Genomic DNA, 26,705 nt, shown 5'->3' on the forward strand with positions numbered 1-26,705 from the left:
TCCACGTGTTTTCAATGAATAAATAATTAGAAAAGGCATAAACAAATACTCAAAATATTTTGAAAAAGTCTATTTATTACGTATTATTTTCTTTGGTTAATCTATAAATACTACAAGGTATTCAATATAAATATATCTATTATTTAAAGTCTACTCTCCTTAATAATATTGCTAACTACTGGCTACATCTTCTTGTTTTAAAAACAAATAAATTAATATTCTTGACAGACTAGAATTAAAAAATAACATAAATATAAATAGAAAAATAAGAAAACGATCAAAAGAATTAAGAAAACTTGAAGAGAGAGCGAAGAATAGTACAAGCTTTTTCAATTTCCGGAATTCTAAAATATTGAAATATTCGAATTAAGCACTTCGTGTTAAATAAATTTCGTCAGTTATAACCTCAATAAACTATCTCAAAGAATAAACATTACAAAGCGTAAACGAAAGACCAGTACAACAAATTGTACAAAACGAAACAAGCGGGAAAGACGATTCGAGACTTCTTGTCAATCCAATTGGCCACTTCTTGTGGCGTCATGGTTGTCCACGTTTGTGCGGGAGGTGAAGAGCCATTTTCTGGGATTGGTATTGTCGTCACGCTATCCTCGCTACCCATTAACTCGTCCTGACTTTGAGTTGTTATAGTAGGAACATTAATAGACGTGAATCCCTATAAATATAAATTTATACAAATTTTATATATATAATTATAGCAGTTGAACTTACGTGTACTGTCAAATAATTTTGTTGTGATATCTTTGAACTGTTTTCATTCAGACTGGTGCAAGATCTTGTCTTGTAGAGGCTGTTAACGGATTCGGCTTTTCTGAGTTGTTTGCGAGCCAAACTTGGAGTAAGAGCACCTTTAAGGATATGCTTGCTGTTTTGTTTCTTCAGCTCCACCTTCTTCCTAAAAAAGGAAAAATCAGTTCATTCATTTTCATTGTGTAGTTTATAAATATTTACTTTCGCCTCCAAATAACGTTGACGAATGCAAATTCCGCCATGGAACAGAAAATAAAGCAGGCGCAACCCAAAAACCAAATTTCGCTTGCTTTGATGTAGGACACTTTTGGTAAGTTCTTGGTCAAACCACCGTTTAATGTAATAAATGCCAACATGGTCGATGCACCTGTAAATTACAAAAAAAGGATTGTTTTTGTAATCAAATAAATTTGTTTTTTAATACTCAATAACTTTTTTATTTGTATGAAAAAAAGTCAATATATTTGTGAAATTATTACCAATTTAAATGTAAATTGAGTAAATGAAAATAAACTGCGGTTCTCAATTTTGATGTACGTTAAATAAAACGATTTTTTATTGTTTTAGTAACAATCAAATAAACCACTAAATGTAAATTTGGCATAATGAAGTGGCATGTTTATTTAATCGTTAAAGAAAATTAACTGCTTGACAAAAATGTGACTACATGTTAAATTCTTTGCCTTGAAAATGAAACGTTAGTAATTTTAAACACTGAACCAGAATCAATAATTGTTAATGGTGTATCTCAGATATTTTATAATTTTACCTCAATTATGGCAACTTTTACTTCACCTATTTATATTGTAATACTCTAAAACATATTTTCCAATTCAAAATTTACATTGTATATAAAATATGTTATATTAATTTCATTATTGCTGATCAAAAACAATAATCATTTCAAATAGTTGTTCGTTATTTTATTATCAGAAAATGAAACTACTACTTAATGTACTACTTTTTATCATGTTAGGAAAAACATTGAATTTAAAAAACCACAATATAAAATAATTAATAGATGCATTACTAATTTGGCAAAGGTGTACTTTTCTAATGATTCCGTGCAAATTGTGTTACAAGAACATGATAATTCTTTACTAATACAACTTCATCAAATGGAAAAGTGGGCTTTGTTTGCAAAGAAGATTAATGAAAGTGTCACGTATAAAAAGATTAAAAGTTTGAACACAAACTATGTATTATTTGTAAAATGTGTTTACGACTTAGAAAAGTTTTTGCTTTCGTTGAAGTTTTACAGAACCAGATACAAATACATTGTAATATTAAAGAAAGTAGATATCCTACATGATGCATACAAGCTTTTAGAAAGAATGAATGTGAATACGAAAATTTTGGTAAATGCGTCTTCAGATCTTTATTATGTTTTTTATAGAGTGGATGTGAATTAAACAAAGATTTGACTCCAGAGTTCCAGTCCATGTTTGGAATTATATCTAAATTAAATAAAATTAAAATTAAAACAAAACAATGTCTGTAGGATACAAAATTTAGGAAGCCTACGTTATTAATTTAAAAAACACATTTGATCTAAATACTAGGAACAGTGGTATTGAAGTCAACATTTTAAACAACATTGTCAAAAAACTAAATATCTCATTGCATTTTGCAACATACGGAGAAGATATTAATTTTGGTAACGTTTTAACAAATGATATAGTTATTGGTCAATTGGCAGCGTTAGAAAAGAACAAAGTGGCCATCATGATCGGATCCTTCAGGAGCACTCGTTTCAGACAACTGTATTTCAAAGTTACAAATCCTTACTTATACGAGACACTGACCTGGTGTGTCTCCAGTATTTTAAAACACACGAATCTGAAAGCAATACACGGCTTTAATCGAAATTTTGTAATCATTTTAAGTGTAATTTATGGTACTATCGTGTCAGTTCATCTTCTAGAAATAAAGTTTAAGCATCACAAAACCTTTTCCAGAACGGTTCTGAAGATGTACAGATGTTTGATGGGGACAGCTACGAACGTCACCCACCCAAAAAAGCAACGATCGATATTTTTTATATTGTTCATTGCAAATTTTTTTCCACATTATATTTTTATAAATACTAGTCAGTGTTCGGTCCAACGTTAAGCTGGAAGAAACGTTCGACACAGAGGAGAAAATTTTGAAAAGTGACTTGATTTTGTACACTCAACCCACTGGAAAGAACTTTTTCAGGCACACACAACTTTTCGACAGTATAAAACTATGTGATACAGACTGTATAACTAAACTTTTAATAGATAGAAATTGTGCGATTACGTTACCGAGACTGCAGATGTCTGCAATAACTTCTCAATATTTGGATAAAGGAATTCTGAAAATTTAGTGTTTAGACAACGAATTTGTCTCTTATCCAATAAATATGTATATGCGCCGGGACTTTCTTCTTTACAATAACTTTAACATGTTTATTGACAATTTAGTTGAAGGAGAATTTGTTATGGAATGGATAAAGGAAGAAACTGAACAACATAAAAATGTCGTCATGAACCCAAAAGGATATTTAAATTTTAGAAACATTAAATACATATTCTTTGTGATGATGGTGGTTACATTAGTGTGTTTTATTGTATTTTTACTTGAACTTGCAGTTTATTATTTGTAATATAACGAATCTACTTTATTATGCACCTGCTTTAACACTTTAGTCCTCTCAAAAGGTTAGTGTTACTAATACTAGAGATTCTGTAGGAAGATAATTGGTTAATGGAATAAAAGGAGGTTAAAAATCTCACCCAACGTAACTCTAGGAGCACTTGCATCTGCTTGAAGCCAGAAAGTCACCCAAGACATGCACACTAAAAGAATAGACGGCAAGAAGTAATCCATTATGTAGTAACCAACTTCTCTTCTAAGTTTGAATCTGAAAATTACCGCAGAAAATCTGCCATCTAAAACAAAAAAACACAATAAATAAATTATTCCTAATTAATATGTTTAGCAAAATATGGAAGAATTAGTTCCTAATTTATCATAAAACACTTTTGTATAATAGATATTTTAAATAAATATTATTGTGTGTATTTTTTTATAATTAAAGTTCATTCATGTTCTTCTTCCTCATGGTTAATATCTCTTAAGAGTTATAATAAACCTTAGATTTCGGAAAATAAAGTAGTTGTAGTATATGATCTATATTTTTGATAAATTCAGTCCACATTTCCAGTATTTTATCAGTTTAACATTACATTATTATTTAATGAATAATAAATTTGCAATTGTTCGATTGTTTTTATCACGCTATACAAACACTCATGCAGTCGATTGCTTGACCTTAGCCAGTCATAAAAGTGAAAACAAAAACGAAACATTAGTTAATAAGTTACACATTTGTGAATATGACAGTTCAGAAACGTTTAATTAAAAAATTGAATAAGTTAATTAATAGTAAAGTTCGCGTGCAATGTAATAAAATGTCAAGAGAAATTCGTAGACTTCCGTATTACAAAGTTCAGAAAGGAAAAAGAAAATTCAAGAGGATATTCAACCAACGCAGATATCAAAGAAGATACCAAAGAAGAAGTAATAACAAGTTAAGCAGATACGTTAGAAAGCAAAATATTGATGAATTGTCAGTGAATGACAGGAGAGTCGTCATAGAATCAATTCAAAGGGATTTACAAGTCCACAACAAAGAAGAATACATTGTACAATTTTGTTTAATAACTGTGGTTGTCATAACACTTTTAATAATATTCATTTGCTCATTTTAGATAAGATCACCATTTTACTTCAGTTGACATTGACTTTTGTCACAATTATACACATATTTATACAAATAATGCCTGTCAACGAAGATAAACGTTTACAGATGTTAAAAATGAACAAGCAGCGCATAAAAAAACACCTCGAAAGAGCCAGGGCGAAAAGAGTTGAGCAGTACAAGAAATACAAGCAGCTACTACACGAAAAGATAAGTCATCCCGAAACCACTCCTGAGGGAACGCATAAGAAGTATCCACTCGATCACATAATAATAATTGAAAACGCCAAACGGGAATTGAAGCATCGCAGACAAGAAAACTCTTCTATGCAATTCTATTTTATTGCAATTGTTGCTATTTTATTCATTATATTTTACGTAACGTATCTGACATTTTAAATAAACCTAATTTACAAAAATTTGTTTTTCTTACCTGCCAGCAAAAGATTTGGCACTATGGTGTTATCAGTCCACATTTCGTCCAGGACGAATTCAGTTAAATGGAGATTTGGTGCTATTGCCACGGGGTTTTCAGGTTCCCACTTCAATATCAAATTTGATGCGTTGTACGTCCCTAAACGAATAAATATAAATTAATATTTTCTGCATCACAGTTTCCTGAAACAAGCAAAACTAATTGATTTAACATTTCACGGACGTAAAATCTGGTACATTCACGCTCGAACGTTTAACGCACAATAAAGCAAAATTTGCAAATTTGCATAAAATTTAAAAATCCCCTTGTTCCAGCAACAAGAAAAAAAAATGATTGTTTTACACTTACAACTGACCCAAATAAGTTCGCAAATCTGTACGTCGAACGGGAACTTCTGCAAGTTCATCCAACAGTAGAACGTCGATGTCATCCTGTATGAATAGAGAACGTCACCTTCGGGACTAATGGATACGAAAACGTCCTTCCCATCCAAACCCATCAAAGCTGAATTCCGTTCGTTTTTGATGATGATATGCGGCACCCAGATCTTGTCGCGCAACGCCTCCTCGCCCAGCAGGAAGGTTCTTTTCGGTGATAGGAGATTGTATGCCAGTCTATGATCTCTGTATCGCAGTTGCACCAGCATGTGAGATTTAAATTGCTGAAAATATGATATTTATTTTTAGATTTCTTAAATAATACTTATTTAGATTTTTAAAAAATATTTTTAAAATTATATTTTTTTAGTTTATTTAAAATATATATGTTTAGATTTAGTTATATTAATTTTATATTAACTAAATTAAAATATTTTGGAATATATATTATTATGGAAACAAATTAATAAATTATTTATAATATTATTTTATACTGATATTTATTACGATATTTAATTTATTATATAATGCAGAAAAACTAACTTTAATTATATAAATGTAATACGTACAAAAATTAAAATAATAATCAAAATGGAAAAAGGAAATTTCCCTCTATTGTGTTATTGATTATAAACCACATTTCCAGGTGAAGCTTTAAAATAAAATTATAAATTTTAAACAATTGCTAATATAGACATAATTATCGAAACAAAAAAAATTGCAACGTTTATTAATTAAATGCATGAATTATTCAGCAAACTTTTCAAAGGCGACTCCTTGAACATAATAAATGAAGCATAAATTTATTATTAGAACAATTACAGTAAATCTGGTTTGTTTAATAAAAATCAATTCGTTGAAAAATTGTTAACTGATATTTTAAAAGTTAATCAGTTTCGTGGAATTGTTAGATAACTTCTACTAAATCATCTTCTGTCTGATAGCCTAAAGGATGAGACATAATTGGAAAAATACTGGGATGGTCAGGAATATTCATGAAATGTTATAAAAGTGTGGTTTTATAAATATGCCGAAAGCGATAAAAATTCCATGTCTCGATTGTTTTAAAATATTTTGTATGATTTCTTACCAACTGGTCTGCAGATTCGATGTGCCTCACATCAATACGAATATTCACATCCAATGCCTTTTTGGTCGTGGGTTTGATCAGTCTGTCATATCTACAACTATCAGTCAATTTATTCGAGAACTCTTCTTGAGTCAACAGATCTAAATTCTTCACGTTGGTGAGATTCGGACAATTGTCTATGACTTCGTTACTGATGGTCGCTGATGTTGAAGCAACGGTTGTCGATGCTTCTTGTTTCATGGTAGTTGATGGTTGGGTTATGGTTGCTGGAAGTTTTTCTGTTGTCGATTTTGTGTGAGGCTTTGTAGGAATTGTTTGTATGCCCGTTGATTTTTGGTCATTGTTTGTAATTATTTGTATTGATGATTGTGTTGATGTATTTCCACTGAAAAATAAAATTTCATTTAGTATCCAAAATAGAAGAATAGAATTGTTTACAGGAAATAATAAATAATTTACAAAAATCAATTGAAAGCTCTTACGTAAAAGATAATGTCAGTAAAAATATGTAAGTTAAAATTATCCATAAGCTGTTTGTTCAACTACTTTAATTAAACTACAATAAATCAGTTTACTGTGTAAGTACATAATTACAAGTGATATTTATAATACTCATAAAACATATTTTTAGAAGTCAATATATTTTACAATCATGAATTTTTAACATTATTTAAATTTTCTCTGAATTATTTAGTTTTTAAAAATATTTCGATGGTTTATAAATAATTCTTTTTAGACACAAATAATAAAAATATGTTTACTATTAAGGACGATTTGCTGAATTTCTATAAATTTTTATTATAAATAATTAATTAAGTTAATTCTTTAATTAATTCCTATGATATTAAATTTTAGGTTCTAAGGTTTACGAAATTTTTTAAAATTTCCAAATTTTGGAATTATTTAATTTTAGAATATTTAAATGCAAAACTTTCGATTATAATTGTGTGGTTATAATCACATAATTATTTTAATTTTTTGTTTTTTTTTTAATTATTATTTTTTGTTAGTTTAAAATGTGTAAATATGTATGCGCAAATTTTTCCTTACTAGATTTGAAATAAAACAATGCTAATTAATTAACACATTTAGAAGTAACAAATTCTTGTATTGTGCGGCAAATGTTGCTAATTGAACGTTAAAATATTTAATTTTGATTAAATCACTGTTGACTATGTATTGTACAGAAATTAGTTTGCTTATTGTTATAATTAATAAACATATTCTCCGTAATTAAAGGGTAAACACGGCCCGTTTGTATTGTAAATATTTATCCACACGTAAGTCCAAGGTATAATAACATTTTTATTAGGAAATATTGATAAACTGTACATTGTTTAAATTTAATTTTAATAAAAGTGGAGCAATTTAAATTAAAAAATAAAAATAATAAATTATTTGGCAACTTAAACAATTAAATGTTTCAGTTAAGATTTTACGATGTATAATAAAGTGTGGGTCAAGTCCATTAAAATATTTGTGAATAAATCATGAAAATATTAATTATCGCTTTTGATTATAATTATACACTTTGATTTGTTACGAACAATGGTGTTTAACATTATGAATCGACTAGGTTCAATTGAGGCATGACAGTTTTTATTAGTGGCCTTCATTTTAATGCAAAATTTTAACTGAACTAGAAGATCAAGAAAAAGCAAATTTCATTAACACTGTTATATACGATATTATAATATCGTGCCATGTGATTAATAATATTTATATTATTACACATATTAAGGCATTGAGCACAAAAGTATTAATGTCAATTATAAATGAACAATTTCTATGACAGTTCCTTGTTTTGCTCAAGAGACTGAACAATTTTATATTAAATAAATTTTTAAATTAACCTTGACACATAAACCAGTGATATTTTGCATAAAGGAAACAATTTTTTCTTTTAATTTCTAGTTGAGACCTCACATAAAATAAATCATTAGCGTTTTAGATCAAGTGCTAATTAACAGTTTGACATCCACTGAATTAAATATTAGATTCGGTTCTACTTAACGCTTAACGAAGATGAATGTTTTTTGATTTAGTCCTAATTGCTTTCTACAAAATTCCAATCAATTTCCAGTGTTGTAAATTCTTTGACATGATGTAAGTTTTCTTCTTTGTACAAACAGAAGACATAACAGTAATGACAGGCTTTGTGCAAACCAGTTGTTTTTTTATTTATGATCAATCAATTGAGAATCGAAACTTCCCGACAATCCTTAAAAGGAAATTGCACCGCAAACTCGTTTAAATCATACAATATCCATCAATATTCATGACGAACTCTAAATCCAATTATGCCATTATCAGTTTCAATCGACGCGATAATAAACAACATAAAATGTAAAAAAAAACAGAATTCCCAATGTAAAAATTAATTCAAAACGTATTGAAACGTGATTCATCGATTTTAACGCAGTATGCGTATAATATTGCAGATAGTTATTTGCAATAACAATTGCGGTTTTTATTCAGCGGCTCTCAAACTATATGCTATGAGTTTGTCTATTAGCTCATTTGAACTGCAAATTTTCTTTATTAATATGGTTTCAATTAATATATTATTACTATTACATTAATTAATATTGCTAATGGATTTTTATAATTGGCAATAATAACAAAACGAAAATTATTTATAATTAAAAGCTATGAATATTGTGGTAATAAATATTAATTACTCTAAAAAATTTAGTATTTTAGTTATTCCGGTTATTACCCTTGCAAAAGAAAATAAAGGGGGGTAAGAAATATGCTAACTTTAACTATTTCTTGTATTTAATATAATAGATTAGTATTTTAGAGATTGCTTCATAATAAATTTATCATGATGTCATTTTAATTATTTTTGCTTGTAGTAGCTCTCAAACCATCCCAAATTGAGACATTAAATTATAAATTAATTAAAAAGTACATGTTCTAATTGAAAATTGTCAATATTAAAACAGCACCTTAGTTGAAAATGAAAGTCATCCCACCATCTAAAGGTCTACGACTCTTAGCACTCACTGTTGACCCATTTACAATTACAATATGAAACTAACGAAACTGACTATGCTTTTTAGATGTTAAACAGATTTGATATAGAATCAAACTCGTGAATTTGATAAAATGATGCAACAACCGATCGATTTATATAAATTAAACAAAGGTAACAGTGCTAAATCTACTTACAAAGTAAAATCCACACATAATAAAATTAACGAAACGTAACACCACTGCACTAGCCCCACTTCCATTATGATTTTTGTGTTTAGACTAAGGCAAATTAAACAAAAAATCCGAGATCTGTGAGATTTACAGTCGGACTAAAACTTAACAAGGTTGCAGTCTGGCTCTTATACATTGTTATCATGGTCGTTCAAAAGATTGCTGCGGATGAAAACAATATCGAACAAAATCATCGAAATATTTTAATATTGGCACATTGAGACTTTTTTTACCAACAAGTACCAACAATTATACTGATCACGTTCACAATTAAGACGAAAAAAGCTGTCCGAATTGTGGTAACTCACCTAGTGCGAACACTGGTGATGAACGCGCAAACAACAGAACCGCACAACACCACAATCAGGATCCTTAATATCATCGTGAACAAATTGAAACTGCACTAGTCGAATAATTTAGATCCACCGGATTACTTAAACGATACTAAACCCTCGCAAGGTTACCAATGTCTTTTATATTATGATCACGGTCAACAATCAAGTTACTGCGAAAAATTAAAGTGAACCGGCCAAGATGTCCGGTCCTATATACTGGATTTGCAATTTTAGACTTTTCACACCGTAAATCCCAATGTTGTTTGTGGAAACTTTACGATTGCAGTATTTATCAACTGATTCATAATTCTGCATTTAAAATTCATTGCCTAATATCATGGAAAATGCATGTTTGGATAGCGATTGTTACATTGTTGTAAATAAAATTAAAACGAGTTTATAAAATTTAAATTCAAAAGGTGCAACTGTATCTATATTTGATTGATATTGCCTGACAAAACTTCTGCGTGCGTCAAAGATAATGACCTATAAGTTCAAATAAATATTAAACTATTGAAAAATAATAAATATTAAGAAATCAATTAAATGTTGCCCTGAAGATAAACCGCAAAAGTACATGTTGTTTAGTCAGTTTAGATACTAACATTTGAATAAATAAATTTGTTATAATTATTTTTGCTATTTATCTACTACTTTTTTAAAAAAATATATTTAAAATTATCTTTACTAGACACACATAAATTAACAATATCTGCGTCAAGAATTGCTAAATAAATTTATTTAAAACCCCAGTTTGAAAATTGAAAGTGTATATACTTCCTGTAAGTTTTGTACAACCTAATGTCTTTATTAGTTTTTTATTAAGGATTTAAGTTGTATTATTATTTCAAAATAAAATTTTAGCGCAATTATAATGTATTTATTGAAAATAAAATAAATGTTTTTAAGATCTAGTTGATAAAAAATGTAAGATAAGGAAATGAAATGTTCTCAAGAATATTGCCTAATCCTAGTGGTACATAACAATAATATAAATATTCTACATAGCAACATAAGGTTTCATAAAATTTAAAATAACATTATCACCATTCAATAGATAAGTTACTAAAAATGTATTAATAAATGGTCAACAGTTTTTAAATATCATTATACTTTTTTGTATTCAATAATAAATAAATATTAGGTTAATTAGATTTGATCGATGTGTTTTCTACTCACTTAGATTCTTGCCCCACAACAATAGATATAAACACCAAAAACCAAATCACAAAATCCTTCCTCATCATAATAGACTAAAATATCTTTACATGGATGCTGCGGGAGCGGGCAAAAATTTTGCTCAGGATCACCACGAGCTCAGGTAGCCGATACTAAAATGCGCCCAACCTATTTCGTGCTTCTTATACATTGTTATCATGGCCGTTGAAAATGTGCACACATATTCGGAGCACTATTAGTGTGTAAAATTAACATCTTGTTTATACACTGAGTAGGAAAGATTACCTGTGCCTAAACTAAATTACTGGCCGTAACTATACATAAATATATTAGCTGAAAAATAAATTGGAATTGTGACATATTCAACAAATATAGTTAAAATCAAATTATTTAATTAATTATATACTTGTAGGATAAATTATTATTTTTGTTGTAATTATTAATTAAACTGGCTTTCAAATTTTCTGGTAATTATCGTAGCTCTTAATGCAATGTATACTGAGACCATTTTCTAAAAAGTAGTCAACTTTTGTTTTTTTTTTTTAAACTTTATTATTAAACAAAAATTATTAATTAATCAGGTATTTGTTACGCATTTTCTTATCAAAATTTCGGGAAATTTATATAAGATTTAAATTTATTATTTTACAACGTCAATTTTAATCTCTAAAAAGAAGTTTATTTCAAAATCACATATAGTGAGTCACAAAACATAAAATTTTTATTTATATATTGTTATATAAAACAATACGAAGTTAATTAAATCTATACATTCATGATTAACAAATTATGAAAACTGATAGAAGATATTTTTTCTATCTATTATAATTTCAGTAAGAACTTGAGGATGACATGCTACTTAGGGTGCCGCAAACAAATATTGATTAAATTTATCTGGTCATTATAAAAGTAGGTGAACAAAAGGAAACATTTAATTGCAAACTAGTTTTTCATATGATAATTTGTGTTATGTTGCCCGTACTAAATTTTGATTTGCATGTCCTACAAAGTGAAGTAGTTTTAAATAAAGATATGCTGTGTTTAATTATGGAAAACACAAAATTATACACACCACTTTGATATTTTTCGAATATATTAATTAATTTTTAAACTAATAATACTGTAATGTACATATTTTTATAATAACTATACAAAAGCATAAGAAAAATGTATAATAGAATTTAAATTAAATCTTTCGGATTAATTTAAATAACGTTTACAAAAAATATTTAATATATTAATATTAATAATATTTAATATTAATTAATATTTTAAAAGTTAATTTTTATACGTGGATAACCTATATAACAGAGGTGGCCAACCTGCGATTCGCAAGCCACGTGCGGCTCTTTGAAGGATTATTTGTGGCTCATGATGAATATACCCGAGTTTCCTTTTCATTCAAGAATTATCAAGAGAAGTGAAATAAATGCGTTTAATTTTAATATTTAAATTCAATATACATATTTTGTTCTTTTATTTATATGTTTTCAATAAATATAATTTCTGTAAAAAAAATGTAATACCTTTTAAATACGTATTTAATTGTGGCTCGCTCAACATTTCAAATTTTGAAAAATAGCTCGGACTATCAAAGGGCTTGGTCGCCCCTGCTGTATAACATATAACGACATAATTGTCGACTTAAAATTATAACAATTAAAAATATATTTGTTTTTATAAATTTATAAATTTTATTATTTTCAAATTACATCTTGGAATATTACCCAAATTCTACAAATATATTTTCTATAAATGACACACATTGAAATATATTCTGAGAAAAAATCTTTACTATTTTAACATTAGTGTTAATTCGCAAGCGACAAAGTTTTATTAATTAACACAAAACAAGTCATAATTCATAATTGAAATGAATGGTTAATTGATAATTGCATTGACGATTGTTTTCATGGAAATGTAAACAGACCACTATTACTTTAACAATATGCACACGCACACTAATATGATGCCCAAATATTTAACAGCAAATAGACACAACCTAATAACGTTTTTGTTTTAATATCTGTGACGTCTTTTAAAAATTTCGCACATCTTTTTCAACGAAATTTAAGATGTCTCAATAAAAATTATTAATATACTTAATTATACTGTTTATAAACAGTATGACGAGTACATATTAAAAAGGTGAGTGACAGTCACTAATCTGGTTAATCCAACCACTAACTTCTTAGGAAGTGACTTCATGAATTTTTTTAAGCGGAAAATCCTGTTTGCTTTAGAAATTTGTTCACACATAAATGTTTTATTCATTATTATATTAATTTACTTCTTGAGATAATACCACTTTAAATTTAATTATTTTTTTCATTCATCTTTTAGTTAATGAAACAAGTACTAGTATAATTTTTTTCTTAACATAATTTTGTTTTTGTAACATTAGTTTACGGCAAAAAAATATTTCCCTTTGCACATTTTACAATAATGTGGGTGCACTGAATAAGAAAAGCTACTTTATTCTCATTTGGGCCATTCACCTAGTTACCGCATATTTCAAATTATGATTGTAGTTGACTAGTCTAGTTAACTAGAATGAACAGATGAATTTTGTATAGTATTGTATCACATAAAAATTTGAGCAAAATCTAAAATTCAAATGATCGTGTCAACATTAAATGACCCATATTAATTTCTTTGATTACATTAAAAAAATTACCTTGCATTTAATATATATTAAAATGATCAAATGAGGAAAACAAAAAAAAAACAATCATAATATTTAAATTTTAATAAACAAAACAATTTACACAACTGAAAATCTAAGTCAAAGACTTGGCGTGAGGTTGCATGCAATTTATGGTATAATTTACGAAGTGTATATCTTGCATCAATTGTGTCAATCTCTTAAAATGTCTTTCAGTATATGGAAGTGATCCTTCCAGTGTCGAACCTAATCCAAGTGGTCTGAATTCTCCAGTTTGCAGTTCGTTTATTAAAATATTCATCACTAACTGAGCAGGTTGACAATGTTTGCTGTTCATATTCCAATTGGTGGCACATTTAAGCAAACTTTCCTTCTGGTTATTCTTTAACTCTTTAATGGTGTCAGCAAGACCAGTTTCACCTTTTTTGATGACGACCTGCACGATTTTTAATACTTGGAATGGTTTGTCCAGCTTCAAAGCTAATTTCAAAGCCTTAAGTAATTCATTGTTATGAATGTAGTTGCTGAGTTTTTGTTCCTGTAAAGCTAATTCTTCCTGTTCCTTCTGTCTTTGCAATTTCCTTTCTTCAGTTACATCTTTCCATTTAATCAATAGTGAGTCACTGCCGCCAGTAATAATTCCTGACTCGTCGTCTTTCACAGCCATCGCCCAAATTCTACCTTCGTGTTCATCTAAAGTGCAAACACATTCAGAATTTTTGATATTGAAGACTTTTAACAGCCCATCTCCTCCAGCACTTAAAATTTGCAAACCATTTGATATAAATTCTGCTCTTAAAACACTAGATTCGTGACCTTCGAATGTTTTAAGACAATTTAATTCCGCCACTGACCAAATCTTTATTGTACAGTCAGCTGAGGAAGTCAGTATTACTTGGTCAACTGGGGAGAATCTCACACACCACACACCCCTTTTATGCCCTTTCAGTACACCCACCAAAGACAGTGTTTCAGTCCATAGTTTAACTGTCTTGTCTTGTGAAGCAGTTGCTATAATTTTGTCATTTGGTGAGACTGTAACACAGTTAATGTCTTTCTGATGGGCTACTTCAGTGTATGTGCAATTAAGTGGTTCATTTTCTGTGAACATAGTTGGCATTTCCCAGATTTTCACACAAGTGTCCTGGCTGACACTCACTACAAACTTGCAACTGTTTGAAAATGCCACTGAACCTACTGAGCCTGTGTGTCTTGTGCCAATACCTACACAAGACATTGTGTAATCCACTTCACTTAATAGCCACAATCTGATTTTGTTATCTTTTCCTGAAGATATCAATAAGTTAGGATTTTTTTCGCTAGTACTTAATGCAAGAACTAAGTCTGTGTGTCCTTTTAGTAATTGACAATTCATTGTAGAGTTTTCATAGAGCTTTATATCTGCAGAGTTAGTTGCAACAGCTAAATGTGAATTATCTTTGCCTACTATCGAAATATCAAGAATTTCATCAGAAAATCCAATGAATTGTTTGAGACAAATGAATGATTTTAGTGAGTGTATTATTATATTATGTTCAGCACTTATTACAGCAAGTGCCTTTAAACTTTTGCTGTAGATTAAGTTCACTATTGCTAATCCACCTTCCTCAGAAGTTTTTGATACTAAGGAATTTGTTTGTACAAAAACTTCTTTAGCTCTATTGACATCCCAAACTTTGATAACAGCATTCTCACCTGCTGATGCTACATAGATTTCACCTGGGTCACTCTTGAAATTTGGTAAATGGAATTTCTTTGGTAAAACAACCACAGCTTCAATTGCTTCATATACAGCTATTGTTTTTAACGATTTTGGGTTTTTGAACTCCCATAAAATAATTACCTTATCTCTGCCAGATGTTACAAAATGTTTATCATCATTGGCAAATACAATTGAAGTGACTTTACTGTAATGAGCATCATAAACAAGCACACAAGCACCTTTATCCAACTCCCATGTGTAAATTTTGCCATCATCTCCAGATGCAAATAATATATTTTCAGTAGGATGGAATTCAACAACATTTACGACACCCTGACATCCTTTCAAACTCAAAACACATGCTTGATGAGTTAAATCCCAGATTCTAACAATACCATCAGATCCTCCAGAAGCAAGTTTATCACCTTTTAGGACTAACTTGGCAATGGGGCCTTTGTGAATGTACTTCCACATCTTGACCAGTTCACCATTTTCATTCCACATTTTAAGTAAACCACTCTTATGTGAGGATATTATCCTAGTTCCATCTGTTGTAAAAGTATGCATATAGTCTGCATCTTCATTTTCATCACTTTCGCCGATTGTTTTCTCCACAACACCATCATTGACGTTGAGCAAGGATATGTTGTTGGTTTTTTGGCAGTACAAGATATGTTCGTGCCATTCAACATTCCCTCCAGTGTAGAAAGCACCGTGCTTTGATTCCGCTTCAAATCTGAAACATGCATGTTAATATTAATTTCTAAATAATTTGTATTAAAAGTCAAATGTTATTATGCTTTTTTAGTACTACAAAAGAAGCACATGTTTTTTAACTTAACCTACAAATATTGGAAATAAACAATAACAAAACAATTTACTTACGCTTCTTTTAGTTTTACGGTGCTAGTCATTATTGAAATGAAGTATTAATGAAACAAGAAACAGTTAATATGTTCACTAAAATATATTTGTGACCGCAAGTTTTGTTATGACTTTTTGTTGGTTATGTTTACATACGAAATATGGTTATGATGAGTTAACCAGTTGCCTAAACATTAAGTACTTCAAATTCTTAAGAAAATGAATAAATCTTTACTGATAGTCACCAAATTACCTATTTATTCTAGTTTCATAAAACCTTTGACATGTCTCAGTACAACTAAAAAATATTTCAGTAGTGATAATAAATATAACCAATATGTACCAGTGTATAAATTTCCTTATATAAGAATAATTTCTGTTATAAACAGATTAAAATTATATCAAACGTTTTTTACATTAGCAGCAATTCCCACCAGTGCTTCACTTGCTGAAGCACATATTGTACCTACAGAGACTGTATGGTTTGCAGGATCTTTAGGTAAGAGTATGACACACCATTTATTGATTTCAAACTTATATTAATTTCAGGTTTATCTGGTTGTATTGCTTTGTACAGTTTTGGATTGTTGACACAGAAATTCATAGGTTTGATTTATTACAATGAGAGCAAAGATCTGGCGAAAATTTCTTATTCTGATTTTTGGGGAAACCGAAAGGATTTAGAAATACCAGCAAAGGAAATTATACCTTTGTCTGAACTGCCGACTGCTCCCACTGATGCTGCATATTTAACATTCAGGATGTTTTCTTCGAAAGAGACCTTCAAATTTAGTATGAAACATGGTGTTGTGTTAGATGAGGAAAGATTTAAGAAAGTTTTATAGTTATATATAAATACATTTTAATTAATTAAAACAATGTAGTTTCTATTTTTTTATTAAATAATATAAATACATTTAACTCCACCTGTAATGCGCATAAGCTCTGTTTGCTTCACATTGTTTGTGCAAGTCTTGTTTCTTTTTGATAACTTTTCCAGTATTGTTTGCAGCATCTATTAATTCTCTTGCTAATTGTAAATGGAATCTTACAGTTGACTCCTTTTCTTTGGCTGCAGATATCAACCATTTCATTGATAAAAATTCAGATTTCTTCTCTGTTAAAGGTACTGGAACCTAAAAAGCAACACTTTATTTAATCAATTGACAGAACTTTAAAAATATTTAAAAAGTTAGTAAGATTAATATTAATATTAATTAATAATCTTTAATTTTATTGTAATTTATTTAATGTGTTATTAAATAAATATACCTGGTATTTTACACCTCCTCTTTTGATTGGTGTTAAATGCAAGATTGGTTTGCAATTCTGTATTGCATTATAAAATATTTTTCTTGGATTTAATTCTATTTCCGCCTTTTCATCCTCTGAACTGCTTTTGTGATACTTCTCCAACTGAAGCCTTTTAATACTTTCAAATGTTTGAGACATTAATTCTCTGGCTAATGGTTTATTACCATCCTTCATTAAATAATTGGAAAACAAGCTGAAATTGATTAATATTACAATAGAATCACTACATATTATTTAAATTTTACCCAACTAGTGGATCTTGTATAGTTGAGCATGTTTGATCAATTAAAGCAGCTCGTGTTGGTATGTGTTTCAAATTGTTAATTTCTCCACTTTTAATAAGTTCTTCTTGTGCCTCCTTTTTGTACACTGGATTAATGTAAAAGCTTGGATATTGTGACATGCCATTTTGCTGGATGAGAGTGCTGAAACATTACAAAAATTATATAACTAGCCGCAAAAACACCTGGTTATAGGTTATGTTTTGGGACATGCCGGAAATAAATAGAAGGCGGTCTACTAACAATTTTTCATAAATAACTTACAAAAATGTCTTGCAAATTGAACATTACCTTAAGATTGGAGATTTGGATTTTAAAATTTGACTTTTATTGAACAAAGTTTTTATCGTGGCCATTTTCGGACCATGCGCAGTGCAGTGTTGTTTGGAGCAGTGTTGTTACTGGCAGCGAGGAAATTTATTTATTTCTTGAATAAACTGATTACAATGTTTGTTGATCGCAATAGTACGACTATTTGGTAGATCTAAAGTATCCCGGTGATGGTTATCGTTTCATATTAAGTTTTCGTTGGTGCTTTGTGCTCAGAAGTCTGGAAAGTGTTTCCTGCACGCAATTTTCGGCAAAATGGCAGATCAAATGGGAAATCAGAATAACCAAGGTAAATTTGACTATGGGACACAAATATATAACCAAGATAGAACAAAAATTGTACCACAGCCTTTTATTACTCAAATTATCAACACTGGTCTTTTGGCTGCTGTGTTCGAGTTCATATGGATCATGTTTTTTTATGTAAATTCATCCAGACTTTTTAAATACAGTGTTATTATAAATGTAATCCTCTTAATTAAGGTTTATTATATTTTATTGTAGGCTGCATTTTTTATTTTTCAAGTTTTGTTTGAACTGTTTTAGCACATAACATATACAGCTTAATATTTTCCATCATTATATAATTATCTGCAAATTAGGATAATTAATTTGTGTCATTGGGATTGCACCAGCCAACTTTTGTTTGTTAAATTGGGATTTTCCTTTGAAGTAATTGATAGAACTAACCTGTAATCTAAGAATATTGGTTGTAATTAATATAGAACATAAAATATACAGTAATAAATTAAAATAGGGTAATAATCAATTTTTATTTTATTTTTAACTTCTTCAAATATTATATCCTATTTGTTTTTATTTTAAATTTTTAAGCTTACTTATATACTTAAGTTGATGTTTGTGTAAAAAACATTGAAAAGAGGTAAAAACTGTAATTCTTTTATTTTTGACCATAATAGCAATTATTCTAAATAACGTAACATTTTAAGACTATGTTTGTTTATATAACTTAATATACATCTGATATTTTTATCATTGTACATGTTGACTATGTATAAATGTATAATTAACTTCCTTTAAAAATACTAATACATAAAAAATGAAATAATTAAAACCATGGTAGATTTAACTATGAGACAAAAGTGAGCCTTGTACCTCAGCCTTTCACTACTCAAATAATTTGTTTGAATTCATATGGATCTTATGTAAATTCATTAAAGAGTTTTTTAATAATGTGATGTCATGAATATAATCCTCTTAATTGGAGTTTATTACAATTTACTACAGGCGACAATTTTTATTCTTCAAGTATTGCTTGAAATATTTTAGCATATGCATAATACACAACTTATTTTTTATCATTCTAAAATTGTCTGCTAATTAGTATAATTAATTTATGCCATTCTAATTGAACCAACCAACTTTTGTTTGTTAAACTGGGATTTTCCTTAGTGGAAAATTAGCGGAATTAACCTGTAATCCACGGTAATCCAAGAAAATTGGTTGTAATTAGAATATAACATAAAATACATAACATAACAATTATACTAAAATATCCAAATAACTTATTGTTTTAAAAGATGTATTTGTTATTGATGTATGTATACTAAAACATTATAATAATGTATAAAGAATGCAAATGCGTAATATACATATTTTAACTTTAAGAATACGAATATATAAAAAAGTTAATATTATATGTTATCTTTACGTTGATAGTTTTTCTGGAATAAAGATATAGATTGATGTTGATATAATTGAGTTATTATATTTTGTAAACATATTTTGAGTGGATATGTATTTCATAGAATTATTAAAGTGAACAGATAATTTGAAGTTCTTTAAAGTGTGTTCTTATTGGATGAGAGAGATAAAATTGACAAAATAGATGTATCAGATTAGAGTTTCCAGATAATTTTTATAATTGGATAAAACCAGTAATGAAATTTGATCAACATTATAATTAATGTTTTTTCTGGCATAATTGCTGATAAATTAATTAAATGAGGCATCTTGAAATAAAATAATTTGTAAATGAAAACGGTATTGAAACAATTTATATAAGCATATACTAACACAATAATCATTTCAAAAATATAATGTAGTTGATGAAAATATTAAAATTTATATGTATGTAATATATTAAAAATTAAAATATTTGATTTCAGTAAAACGCCCACTTATGAGGATAGAATTTCCACCACAACCCATGGCACCGTTCGCGTTTCGTCCTTTACCCAGTCAACCGGCAGATAAACCCTCAACGGCCGGTAGGCCAAAAATGAGTTTACCAAAACAAGCCGCAGATCCAGCCATCGACAAAACTCGGTAATTATTATTCACTTCATTGTTAATTTAATGTGGTTTATAACGTCCAGAAATGTTTGTTTAAAAATATAAAATATCTTTGGAGTTTGGATATTTTATTTACACAATTGTGCTTTTAAAATGTCCAACAAATCATGTCTACTTCATCTATTCACCTCATATTTGTGTATTCGCAGTTTTGCCTCATCCGAAAGATCAAAATCAAGGTAAATGCTTGTTGAGTGTTTTGTGTGCTTTCTTTAAGATTTTTGCCGTTTGTATTTTTTTCGTAGTGTAAATATTGAGTCTGTCAATCCCAGTTATATTTGGTAGCAGGTTCAATAAACACGTTTAACATTAGAAAAAGAATTTTGAACAAATATTTATAGGATTACTAATGCATTTACTTTTTTGATGTTTGTTTTAAGATAATTAAGTAATTTAGGTTTTATTTTGAGTCTTGATTCATAATTTTAGGAACGGTGGGAATAGTGTTACTGTAAAGTATTACATTTTTAATTTTATACTGTTATTATAAGTGATTTAAAGGATTATATAATATTCTTTATTAGAAAGTAGTTAAAATATAGATTAATTCACCGTTTAAAGTAAAACTTTTGATTTTGTATGTAACATAACGTATAATATTTATATTTTATATAATATAATAATATATAATAATTTTGTGTATGAATTAGCAACAATGCTGGTAAGTATTATATTATATTGTATATAATACATATTTACATTAATTCAAAACAATTTTTTATGTATTTTTAAATCAACACAAAAAAGTCGTAATTTTGCACAAAATTGGCATGGCTTTGAATTTCCCATTAATAAAACTATTTCAAGGATCTTTGGAAAAACTGCAGTTATTAACAAATTCCTTCAACAGATCGTTATTTTATTTTATTTCAGAGATCAGCGTTTCAAGATCTGCCACTCGATGCACTCGACAGGCAAATTGAAATTCGACGGCACCGTTTATGACTTCACGTCGGAGGATCTCCAGGACTTGGGCGAGATCGGACGCGGCGGTTTCGGCACCGTCAATAAAATGGTGCACCGAAAATCGCAGACCGTCATCGCTGTCAAAAGGATACGGTCGACCGTCGACGAGAAGGAGCAGAAGCAGCTGCTTATGGATCTGGACGTCGTAATGAAGAGCAACGAGTGCAAATTTATTGTGCAGTTTTACGGCGCGTTGTTTAAAGAGGTGGAGTTATTTTCGTCTATAAGAAATAATTGTGGTGCATACGTAACACTTTGAAACGTCTGATAAACATGCCGTTACACACAGAATTAGTGAATCATTTTTAATTTAAAAACGCGTATTTGATACGTTATCATTTGTCACACTAGGTTCACGTATAAACAGTACAAAATAAAAAGCACTTTAGAACTGAATCAATTGTTAGAAAGTAATTAATGTATAAATATGTATTTATTTTATATTGTAGTTATAAATTTCACATTCAACATATCTATAAATAACTTACTTAATAACATTGATCTACAAGTTTCAGTTTGAGAGATATGGTAACTTTGTCCTACAATTTTTTTTAAATGATTTACTTGGGTACACTGAAGACGAAAAACATTATCATTGTTATGGCATTTTTATCATTCTATTTATGATTTTACTTTTACTAGCATCTGAAGTGAACATCAAGTCTGATTGAGATGAACACATATTTTGTTAGAAAGGTGATTAAATTACGCGTTCGAGGTTGTTCAATTCGTTTCAAAGGAATGAAAAATAAATTTTCAATAGTTTATTTCAATAATTCCAATATTCTTAAGAAAGAAGATATTTTTTCTCATTTGAACTGTGACTGAGTTTTCTTGTAAAGAACGCCTCCATCATTGTTACCTCTAAATTTCTTTTTCATGCTTTCTCTTTACTTTAGCTGTCTTGGTATTTAATTTTTTTCAAGAAAAAATATATGTTATAATTGGCTCATTTGTATTTTTCGTCCGAATTTGACAAACGATTTTTTCAATATAAAACATGAAAATATGTACTTACACAAACTGTCACGTTTTTTGGCACAAAACCAAAACCTACTGGGTAATTTTTTGGACAAATATTTTATAGCAAATCTAACTAAACGACTGGATTAAATACCCCCTCAAATGGGTATATATCAAATTTCATAAAAAATTATGCATACTCATAATTCTGTGATAAAAAATCATATTCTTATGAATTTATTTTTTTAATCCAATAGGCTATGGAATAAGTTATGTAAAATAGCACAAATTAGATAATTTTTTGACAATAATATTATACTATATAATATAATAATAGTATACAAAAACTCACAACAAACTAACTTCAAATTATATTTAATTCCATCAATCCACCATTAAATTCAGTAGTAAATTCCTGTTCTGGGATAATGCTACAAAGAATTAATGAATTATATATTTTTTATATTTTTTGAGAAATAAGTTGTACTATTTTTGAAAGTTTATACATTTTGTTCACAAATACATATTTTCCTGCTTTACAATTAAAAAAAAAGTTTGTCAAAATCAAACAAAAAATATAAAAATTATAAATTATAATAAATAATATAATGAATTATTCATAAATACCCAATTCAATTTTACTTGTAAAAGTATGAAATTTGATACTTTCCATACAACTGAAATTAAATGTAATCAGCAAACTATATACTTAAAACTGGAGACTAGGGACACTAATTTTCCAAACACGATAAATAAGTATGATTTTTGCGTTCAGCACACCCAGATTACCCCAAAATAAATATATTATATATTTTATATATTTATGCCATAAACAATAGCTGGCGTAGTATTTTAAATGTTAATTCATACTCCGTGTGTACTTTATAGGGCGACTGTTGGATATGTATGGAACTAATGGACACGTCCCTAGACAAATTTTACAAATTCATATTCGAAAAGCTCAAGAAACGAATCCCGGAGCCCATTCTGGGCAAAATAGCACTGGCGACCGTGAAAGCCTTGAACTATTTGAAGGAAGAACTGAAAATAATCCACAGAGACGTGAAACCCAGCAACATTTTGCTGGACAAAAAGGGCAACATAAAACTGTGCGACTTTGGAATTTCCGGCCAACTTGTCGACAGCATCGCTAAAACTAAAGACGCTGGATGCAGACCGTACATGGCGGTAAATACAGAAATTTATCTTTCTTAAAACTATACTTATATCAAATTTTATTGCGCCGCAGCCGGAGAGGATAGATCCGCAACCAGCCAAAGGTTACGACGTGAGGAGCGACGTATGGTCGTTGGGCATCACGCTTATGGAAGTGGCGACGGGCAGTTTTCCTTATCCGAAATGGTCCAGCGTCTTCGATCAGCTGCATCAAGTCGTCAACGGTGACGCACCCCGTCTTTCCACTAACGCCAATACATTTACCGCTGAGTTTGTTAATTTTGTAAATACTTGGTAAGTGCTTGTAAATAAACTAAAGAAACATTTTCTATGTATCGCGTTGTTGCAGTTTAATAAAGGACGAACACGCGAGACCCAAATATAACAGGCTGCTTCAAGATCCGTTCATCCTGCGGTCGCAGAAGGAGCAGGTGGACGTTGCTGCATACGTCTCCGAGATTATGGACGAGATGGCGAACAACGGTATCAGCGCCTTCACCACCAATCTGCAATAGATGCTGCACTGAGGCGTGTGCGTCGTCCATTGTTTGGTTGTTGGTGTTTATTAATTCGAGGCGAGCTGAACATCTGAACAGCGACGATTTGGTATGAGATAGACAATAATTCATTAGATTATAGCGATTGATCTAATGTTGACTGCTTTGCATTTGTCTTTGTACTGTGTTGTTTAAGTCGATGATTGAGTTCAGTACCGTTGTATAACACTACATAAACAAAATATCTTTTTAAATTGTTGTTAGTGAAGCTGATCTGTTGATCATTGATTTTATATACTAATTAACCGTCACTGTTGAGATTTTGGTCGCCTTGGTATTATGTTTAATATTTTAGAGAATAAAGTCAGTCATCTCAGGTGATAGTGATAACCTGTTAGCTTATTGTCCGACGGTTTTTCTTATTAGTGAACTATGATTTTATATTTTTCACTTCCTAGTTTTCTCCTCTGTAAAAAATATGTATTGGTTTTGATGCTTAGTCCCACTAATCTATTCTAGACGAATTACTTTAATAAAAAAATAGTCTTAGTAACATATGAATGTTACACTTAAAATTAGTAATGGATATGAATATAATAAAAGGAAAATTGTTACTGTCCATGCAGGTCTGAGTCCATTTTGTACATAAAACTCGTAAGAAATAAAATGTTTTAATTTCCCTTTTATAACTATAAACTTTTTTTACTATTGTGATGTTAAACACCAATGTATTTAAAAATGTAAATCATGTAGTAATTCCTATTAATCACAAGACTGGTTAGAAACACCAAAACATTTTGAAAATATATATTCCAATTCACTGTAGAATTAGATATCCTGTTGGAATTTTAAATTGTCTCGTAATTCTCTTTAGCAAAATAAATTCCAGTTTTTCAATGATTTTAATAATATCAAAGGGGCAACATTTTCCGTGTATGAAATCATCAAATAATTGTCTAACAATCAATATGTTGGCTGTGAAGTAGACTGTTGGACTGATCAGTTAATTTAAAATTTTCCTTAACACTTACTCAACGTTGTAGCTCACTTCAAAACTGTAAAAACTCCTTATGCACTTAACTTTTTCCTTCACATTGGTGTTGTCAAAATAGATCTGACTTAGAGTGAATAAATAAGCAATAATGTTAGAGTAAGCAAGTACATTTTTAAATATATTGGCGATGTTTAGTTTTAAAACAAGGTGCTTTTATTATTTTAATAATTTATTATATGTATATTATGAATTCATCATATTTTAACTTAAATTTTATACTACTTCCCCATTCTCCACTTTACAACATTCACTTAAATATATTTCATTTTTTTAATTAGTTATGCCCATTATAATACAAAAGTGCATTAAAAGTGAACATGGTTTTAATTAAAGCAATAATTTTTGTTGAATATTGTAAAGTGTATTAAATCTGTTTGTCTATTTAAAAAATTGTTACTGGTTTAAACTAATAAAATGTTGCCTATTGTATTGTACCTTGTACGATTGTATATACTTAAGTGTATGTTAATAATTTTAATTTTATACTCAAAATGTTTAAACAAATAAACAAAATAAGCTGTTTATTTACACATACAATGTTGAGTATATATGAAAAATATAATATACAAAGAAACTCGTTATTAATTTTTATTTTTACACCTGTTTAGTTTCAATTTTTTATTAATTCAAATGCCATGTTTTTATAGGATTAATAAGCAATCGATTTGTTCGAATCTCTTGTCAATCATTTAAAGTTATTTATTCTAAAATAGAATTTGTATTTTTAATTGATTTTTGAAAACTTAGTTTAGTTACAGACAGTGACTGACCCTTTATAGGTGTGGGTAGAATGATTATAAATTATTAGGAACGGACAGACTTTGCATATTTTTAGTCTTCGATTAGTTGACTCATACGTCTCGCGCAAATTATCAAATATTCCAATTATTTAGATTTCGAATAGTGTTGAGAAAATCGGATAATTGTCAAAATCGAATATTTTGTATTTGAAAGAATTAATCATTGGAAAAAGATGTTTGGGACCTAAATTTTAAGTTTCGTTTTGGTGTCGAATCGGAAAAATCGCTAATAGCATTCGGTACATAGTAGTTTCGGCTGTTCTTTTTAAAGTTGTAACTAGTTCACTCTAAAACTAATAATTAGCAAAGAAGAATAAGGTCTCTTCTGGTACCTGCATTTTGTTTTTTAGTAATGTCCTCAGGGGCATGTTCAAACACTCCGATAGATTCTTTTTATTATTGTTTATTTATACTACATAGTTTTTTCATAACGTGCTCAACTTTCTTTCAGTCTCCACATCCTTCAAGACGTTTTTCTCGACGGATTTGTGTCCTTCGGGAGTTTCCTCAATTTTTTAGACAGTGCCGTTTCGTGTAGGTGTAGCGCTTCTTGCAGTTCCATAATAAGTTTTTCTGACTGGTCGTGGTAGTCAACATTTTCTTGTATTTCTCTTCCTCCAACGTCAAAACATCTCCAACAGTTCCAGGTGGT

General features: G+C 29.2%; 5 protein-coding genes across 8 annotated transcripts; 2 read left to right on the forward strand and 3 right to left on the reverse strand.

Moving 5' to 3' along the window:
• Positions 1-55: 55 nt before the first annotated feature.
• Positions 56-11,375, reverse strand: LOC109608834 (pH-sensitive chloride channel 2). Of its 3 annotated transcripts, none has more exons than XM_020025386.2 (8): positions 11,126-11,375; positions 6,402-6,786; positions 5,283-5,595; positions 4,932-5,072; positions 3,531-3,686; positions 973-1,138; positions 733-916; positions 56-676 (listed from the first exon to the last, which is right to left on the reverse strand). In XM_020025386.2, exons 1-8 carry the CDS (start codon positions 11,191-11,193, stop codon positions 434-436), a joined length of 1,656 nt encoding a protein of 551 aa, XP_019880945.1. In that variant the 5' UTR covers positions 11,194-11,375; the 3' UTR covers positions 56-433. The 3 variants fall into 3 exon arrangements, with proteins under 3 accessions (XP_019880945.1, XP_049817905.1, XP_049817906.1); XM_049961948.1 differs by lacking the exon at positions 11,126-11,375 and adding an exon at positions 9,920-10,138; XM_049961949.1 differs by lacking the exon at positions 11,126-11,375 and adding an exon at positions 9,576-9,859.
• A 2,484-nt stretch (positions 11,376-13,859) lies between these two features.
• On the reverse strand, positions 13,860-16,531 carry LOC109608866 (transducin beta-like protein 3). The gene is made up of 2 exons (XM_020025421.2): positions 16,378-16,531; positions 13,860-16,228 (listed from the first exon to the last, which is right to left on the reverse strand). Exons 1-2 carry the CDS (start codon positions 16,404-16,406, stop codon positions 13,906-13,908), a joined length of 2,352 nt encoding a protein of 783 aa, XP_019880980.1. The 5' UTR covers positions 16,407-16,531; the 3' UTR covers positions 13,860-13,905.
• Positions 16,532-16,575: 44 nt separating this feature from the next.
• On the forward strand, positions 16,576-17,235 carry LOC109608867 (transmembrane protein 186). Its single transcript, XM_020025422.2, has 2 exons — positions 16,576-16,855; positions 16,906-17,235. The coding sequence occupies exons 1-2, from the start codon at positions 16,576-16,578 to the stop codon at positions 17,199-17,201; spliced, it is 576 nt and encodes a 191-aa protein (XP_019880981.1). The 3' UTR covers positions 17,202-17,235.
• Positions 17,236-17,237: 2 nt separating this feature from the next.
• On the reverse strand, positions 17,238-18,373 carry LOC109608869 (28S ribosomal protein S7, mitochondrial). Its single transcript, XM_020025425.2, has 4 exons — positions 18,243-18,373; positions 17,916-18,095; positions 17,629-17,863; positions 17,238-17,492 (listed from the first exon to the last, which is right to left on the reverse strand). Exons 1-4 carry the CDS (start codon positions 18,305-18,307, stop codon positions 17,274-17,276), a joined length of 699 nt encoding a protein of 232 aa, XP_019880984.1. The 5' UTR covers positions 18,308-18,373; the 3' UTR covers positions 17,238-17,273.
• Positions 18,374-18,429: 56 nt separating this feature from the next.
• On the forward strand, positions 18,430-25,830 carry LOC109608868 (dual specificity mitogen-activated protein kinase kinase 4). 2 transcript variants are annotated; one of them, XM_020025423.2, is made up of 7 exons: positions 18,430-18,570; positions 20,411-20,570; positions 20,747-20,776; positions 21,471-21,768; positions 23,415-23,714; positions 23,776-23,996; positions 24,052-25,830. In XM_020025423.2, exons 1-7 carry the CDS (start codon positions 18,537-18,539, stop codon positions 24,215-24,217), a joined length of 1,209 nt encoding a protein of 402 aa, XP_019880982.1. In that variant the 5' UTR covers positions 18,430-18,536; the 3' UTR covers positions 24,218-25,830. The 2 variants fall into 2 exon arrangements, with proteins under 2 accessions (XP_019880982.1, XP_019880983.1); XM_020025424.2 differs by lacking the exon at positions 20,747-20,776.
• The last annotated feature ends 875 nt before the right edge of the window (positions 25,831-26,705 follow it).

Source organism: Aethina tumida, chromosome 1, assembly GCF_024364675.1.
Source record: "Aethina tumida isolate Nest 87 chromosome 1, icAetTumi1.1, whole genome shotgun sequence".
NCBI lineage: Eukaryota > Metazoa > Arthropoda > Insecta > Coleoptera > Nitidulidae > Aethina > Aethina tumida.